At 51.7% G+C, this 6,065-nt stretch overlaps 1 protein-coding gene across 1 annotated transcript in view; it reads left to right on the top strand.

Moving 5' to 3' along the window:
* Positions 1-5,835, top strand: part of TNKS1BP1 (tankyrase 1 binding protein 1, 182kDa) — a 34,379-nt gene extending 28,544 nt beyond the window's left edge. Inside the window, exons 7-11 of the mRNA XM_006900404.1 lie at positions 430-787; positions 1,052-1,202; positions 1,551-1,687; positions 4,098-4,255; positions 5,775-5,835. Coding sequence (XP_006900466.1) covers positions 430-787; positions 1,052-1,202; positions 1,551-1,687; positions 4,098-4,255; positions 5,775-5,835 — 865 coding nt within the window. The remainder of the gene's footprint in view (positions 1-429; positions 788-1,051; positions 1,203-1,550; positions 1,688-4,097; positions 4,256-5,774) is intronic.
* The last annotated feature ends 230 nt before the right edge of the window (positions 5,836-6,065 follow it).

The raw sequence follows: 6,065 nt of genomic DNA, 5'->3' as shown, positions 1-6,065 counted from the left end.
AAAAACCCCAAGAATTGATTTATTATTATTTTTTTTAATATTTTTTTATTTTTGTGTGTGTACCGTCAAATTGGATCTGGCTGGTACTGGAGGAGAGTGTCCCTCCTTCCAAGGCAGAGCATCTGGTGGATTTGAACCGTAAGCCTCTGGGATTGCAATGCAGCTTCTTGCCACTAGGCCACCAGAGCTCCCCTAAAAAACCTTAAAATTTTTTAAAAAATTTAAAGTTAGAGGAAACTGAGGCAGAGAGGGACGAAGGGACTCACCCACGGTCTCCATCGGTACCCTGACCACTGTGGTTCTGCCCTTTTGGAATGGGGCTGGGAGAATTGGTGGGCTTAGAAGGTGAAGGAGATGGGCCCGCTGAGGTGGGCTTGGGCTGGGACTTTGGCCCGAGGTTGACCTCGTTCCCTGTCTGACCCCTCGCAGCCCCCCTGCCCGCTCCCCGCCCTCCGGCTCACAGGACCTGCTGGAGGAGATGCTGGCCATGCACAGCTCCAGGACAGCTGTCCACAGGGAGTCTGTGGGCTTGGGCCTCGGCCGCCTGTCACAGGAGGGAGGGCCCATAGCTGTCTCGGACCAAGTGGAGCCTGTAGAGCCTGGCAGGGGCACTCTGCCCTCCTGCAGGCCCCAGCCTGATGGCGAAGCCAGTCGGACAGAAGAGGTGGATGGTGGCTGGGGCCCCCCAGGATCTGGGCGGGTTGAACAGGAGCCGGCCCGGACTCCTCGGCGGCCCCCCCAGCGCCCACCCTCCAACTCACTGAGTCAGGACTTCTCATTCATCGAGGTCAGTGGAGGGTGAGCCCAGGGCGTGGGGGACTCTGGTCGGGGTGTGGGAGGTGGGCCCAGAGCTGTGGTTTCTGGAGCTGCACCTTAGCCCTGAGAGGGAGGCAGGGAGAGTGGGTTGTGGGTGTGCTGGGTGAATAGGAAGCTCCAGATTTGGAGTGAGCCAGGGAGCAGGGGCCCCCCTGCTGTTAGGGACCCCTGTGGGACTGGGGTGGTGGTGGTGGCAAGGGAATGAGGGCAGTGACGGTGCTGTTGTCTTGAGCAGGACACCGAGGTCCTTGACAGTGCCATGTATCGGAGCCGTGCCAGCCTGGGGCGCAAGCGTGGGCACCGGGCCCCAGCCATCCGGCCCGGCGGCACGCTGGGCCTGTCGGAAGCAGCGGACTCGGATGCACGCCTGTTCCAGGACTCTACAGGTGAGGCCCTGGCTCCATCTGATGGTGTCTGTCCATGTCGAGGTGGCCCCCCGAGTAGTGCCAACGAGTAAATGCTCAGCTCTTCACCAAAAGATTGGTGATTTGAACCCTCCCAAAGGCCCTTGGAAGAAAGAGCTAGTGATCTACTTCAGATAGGCCGCAACTGTGAAAACCCAAGGAGCAGTTCTGCTCTGTGCACATGCGGTGGAGCTGAAATCAGCTTGACAGCATGGGCTTGGTGGGGGTTTTCTTCCTGTATTGATGTTGGGAGTGTCTAGGCCCAGGTTGTGCATGTTTGGGGAGGCCTGTGGGATCTGCCTTGTGCTAAGCCCCCTTTCTGCCCTGCAGAACCGCGGGCTTCCCGGGTGCCATCCTCCGATGAGGAGGTGGTGGAAGAGCCACAGAGTCGCCGGACGCGGATGTCCTTGGGCACCAAGGGCCTGAAAGTCAACCTCTTTCCTGCCCTCAGCCCATCTGCCCTGAAGGTACCCTCTGATCCTCCTGCAGACACATCTGGCTGCCCGGCACACTGGTCACTGGTCACTCTGCATCCAGCCACTTCTCCTCCGTCCATCTGCCTGATCCCTAGACCTCTTCCCCTTTCTCCTTTCTCTCGTCTCCCCAGTGAGGGCCCTCACCGGACCCTGTGCTGGATGCAAGCTCTTGCTCCACGTACCTCTCATGATTGTGGGGAACACAGGCTGTGCCTGTGATTAAATCTGACAAAGCGAGTTTAGGTTCAAGAAAAGGGCCTGTTTAGAGAGTTGGTTATTTCCTAACAGTGGGATGGTGAGCATGGGAGAGGACAGGGGGAAGGGCTCATGTAAGTTTCTGATCTTGATTTTGAGGCATTTATAAAAATTTACACAAACATAAATGAAGGTTGGTAGTTCGAGCCTACCCAGGGGTGTCTTGAAAGAAAGACTTGAAAATTGACTTCTGGAAAAATCGGTATTGAAAACCCTATGGAGAGATGCATATCAAAACCACAGAGAGGGAGCATTTCAATCCTGGTTATGTTGAAAAAAGGAAAGAAAGGAAATTAACAAATGCTGACAAGGATGTGGGGAAATTGGGGCCTTTTGCTGCTAAGAATGTAAAATGGGACAGCCATTGTGGAAAACAGTCTGATAGTTCTTGAAAAAAATGAAAACCGAAGTTCCCATCTAACCCAGCAAGAATTCCACTCCTGGGTATATACCCTCAAAGACTTGAAAGCAGAAACCAAGAGACATTCACGCCAGTGTTCATTGCAGCACTGTTCACTATAGCCAAGAGACAGAAACAGCCCACATTCCCATTCCTAGATGAGCAAATAAACAGACTGGTGGCCGACATACCTTGGAATACTACTCAGCCAGTAGGAGAAATGACGTCTTGACACACGCTTCAGGAATCACACAGCTTGAAGGCATTAGGCCAAGGAAAATAAGCCAGTCACTGAAGGACAAACGCTCTGTGAGCTCACTTATATAAAAAGAGAACACAGAATTGTATGAAGACCAAAATTCATTGGTGGTTGGTTACCAGAGGCAGGAGGGGGAAGGCTAGGGGTGACTGATGATGATGGAGACATCACATTGATTAAGGGTTGCACAGCACTAGTAAAAAATGTGTGAGACATGGAAATCATGTTTTACAGTAATGGCCAAAAAAGAGTAATTGCTGAGGCTGTTCATGTATATACTTTATGGCATTTGGCTCATTGGTTTGAAGGTTTATAGTCCTAATTTCATGAGACCTCCCAGTCAGTTCTTCAGTGCCTCTGGTCTACCTCACAGTTCATTGTTTGAGCAACTGGAGTCTCAAAAGCTTGCAGGTAACCAACCATCGCACACCGTGTTTGGTCTCTCTTAGCCTAGAGCAACAAGAAGAAGGAAAGTCAGCAGTAGGAGAAAACGTCTGGCCAGCTGCTCCATGTCCTCCATCCCTGGCTACTGTTACTGGACATTCTGATTCCGAGATCAAAGAATCGTGATGAAAAGGGAGAAAATGCAGAACAGAATTGAAATTCTCACGTCCTTTTTTTTATCCAATGGAGGGTAGATGAAACAATATCCCTAAAGCAATCTTTAAATCAAGGGAGAAAGATAGGCAATCTCCCCTCTTGCATTTTACAGCCTCTGAAACCTGCTGGGTCAGCTGTGAGTCTCTTCTGAGTCTCCACCACCTCACAACAGCAGCAATCTTGAAATCTTATCTGGGAAATACCCCTCAAGTCCTCTGAAAACCAAATAGTAGTTTAGTGGGAAAAGGCCTGCCTTGAGCATTATGCTATTTGAAAAATTATCTGTTTGAAATCAAATTGACAACGGCAACTTGAAAAGCAGGATGAGAACCTCAGGGTGAGCGCAGGTTAATGGAGGAAGAACCACTTAGAAAAGGCAGGTGAGAATCGTTGGCACAGCTTAGAGGATGTCACCCGGTGCCTACGACTTGTACGTGAAGAAACTGAACTTGGTGTGTGTTTAGCAGCAAAACAAATAACAATTTTGAAAGGAAACAAAAAGAAACAAACCCCTGTAGCGCGTAGTTCTATTAGTCCAGGTTGGCTCTGATGTGGAATGGATTCAATAAACAGCTGTTTTTTTGTTTTGTTTTAAACTGTGTGTGAGGCCGAGAGAACAGAGTGAGCAGAGGCATGGGTGGGACTTGACCACTGGGTCTCTCCAGCCCTGTCTGCCGGAATTCACTCCCACTCTTTGTGCAACCCTGCCACAAAGCATAGGCTCGGCTCTACGGGCAAGCTCCTCCACCGAGCCATTTCCAGACCTTGTCTTTAAGTGACTCCTTTTCCATCAGGGTAAAGGGACTTCGGGATGTGCTCTTGGGAGAAAGCCTGACCCCTTGCCTTATCTTGGCACACAGCTCTGTGGGTCTGCTCTTACTTTGCAGGCGAAGCTGCGACCCCGGAACCGCTCAGCTGAGGAGGGGGAGCCGGTGGAGAGCAAGTCCGTCCAGAAGGAGTCTGCAGTCCAGCGCTCCAAGTCCTGCAAGGTCCCCGGGCTGGGAAAGCCCCTCTCATTACCTCCCAAGCCAGAGAAATCCTCAGGGTAAGTGCTGACTTCATCGCATTAAGCTTGAAAGGGAAGCCTGTGCACTTTGTGGTATCCCTACTGAAAGCAGTTTTGTTGTTATTGTTGTTGTTATGTGCCGTCGAGTCGTTTGCGACTCATAGCGACCCTATGTACAACAGCCGTAAACCCTGCTCTATCCTGTGCCAGTCTTATTGCCTCTGACACACCCATCCTGATTACCCCAGTCACTGAATCAATCCACCTCATAGGGGGTCTTCCCCTCCTGCGCTGTCCCTCTACTCTACCTAGCATGATGTCCCTCTCTAAAGACCTGTCTCTCCTTACAACATGTCCAAAGTATGTCAGACGAAGCTCCAGAATCCTTGCCTCCAAGGAATAGCTTGGTTTAACCCTCTCTAGGATGAATCTGTTTGTTTTCTTGGCAGTCCAGGGTACATTCAATACTCTTCTCCTGCACCACACCTCAAAGGCGTCAATTCTCCCTCTATCCTCCCTAGTCATTGTCCAACTCTCTGATGCATAACATGTGATTGCAAAAACCATGGCCTGTATCAGGCACACCTTAGTCTCCAGAGAGACACCGTTGCTCTTGAGTACTTTAGAGAGGTCCCTAACAGCAGACTTTCCCATCGCAATACGTTTTTTGATTTCCTGGCTGCTGGTGCCAAGTGTGTTGACCGTGGAGCCAAGAAAACTGAAGCTGTGAACAATCTCAATCTCTTCGCCATCCATCCTGATGCTACCGATTGGTCTTTACCTTTCTTATTTCTTTGGGGCTTTGTCAACACTTGAGGCTCATGAGGGAGAACTGAGCAGACCTAGGGGGTCTCACCTGGAGCCCCTTCATCCATTCAACCTCAGGAGGCATGATGAAATCTAATGTGAGGAGGCCAGTAAGAATTCTACAACCTGAGATTCAGATGAGCTTCCTGGTTGGTGATCATGTATAAGAGAGGGTAGCTGTCCAGGCCACAGACGCTGTGCTGGGACCCCTTCCAGAGTGAACCTCTGCGTCTCCATGAATTCTACCAGTCATCCCTGGGACCCCTCATAGGCAGTGAGAGTCCACGGGTGGGTGGGCATCTACCTCTCCGTTCATCTAGGAGGTAGAAGTATCCTTCTGACTCATCAGCTCTGACCCAGCTTCCGGGGACTGGACATAAGAAAGGGGTCCATGCGGGCGGCTGGCACCGAGGGTGGAGAAGTGGGAAACAGGACTGGCCCTGGCCCTGCATTTTGGATATCGGGATCATACAGTGTGGATACTGCCACATGGTTGACAGTGACGGTGGGATTTACCCACTTGACCTTCTCACTCAGCACACCCACTTCACAGAGGAATTAGACCGAGAGAGGAAGCACGCCCGAGTTCAGCAGTGCTGAGGTGATGGCGGAGTTCTGGCCTCGGGCTTGGCCTCTGGCTAGACCTCAGGCTGCCTCTGGGTTGGAAGCCAGGTGTCTGTCCTTCTGCATTTCCTTGTTTTGTTCCGTTTCCCTGAAATTTGCCTTCTGAGCTTCGCCCTCTGCCTTACAGGTCAGAAGGATCATCACCCAACTGGCTGCAAGCCCTGAAGCTGAAGAAGAAGAAGGTTTGAGAAGTCCCTGAGGTGAGTCAGGTTCCTGGGCAAAGGTCCCGCCTGGGGCAGGGTCAGGAATGGGGGACACTGCTGGCCTTGGAGGACTTGGGGGTCTCTGTACTCTACCCTCTTCACGGCCAGGGGTGTGGGAGGGGCGGGTATGTGTCTGGAAATGAGCATGTGCATCTAGGCTTCAGAGAGCTGGAAAGTAGGGGTGGGATGGAGTTCAGAGTGTCCCCAAGCTCCCA

Source organism: Elephantulus edwardii, unplaced genomic scaffold, assembly GCF_000299155.1.
Source record: "Elephantulus edwardii isolate Elephantulus edwardi_28Jun2011 unplaced genomic scaffold, EleEdw1.0 scaffold00284, whole genome shotgun sequence".
NCBI classification, from domain to species: Eukaryota; Metazoa; Chordata; class Mammalia; order Macroscelidea; family Macroscelididae; genus Elephantulus; species Elephantulus edwardii.
Note: the sequence above shows the minus strand (reverse complement) of the source record. Positions and strands in the feature narration are given on the sequence as shown.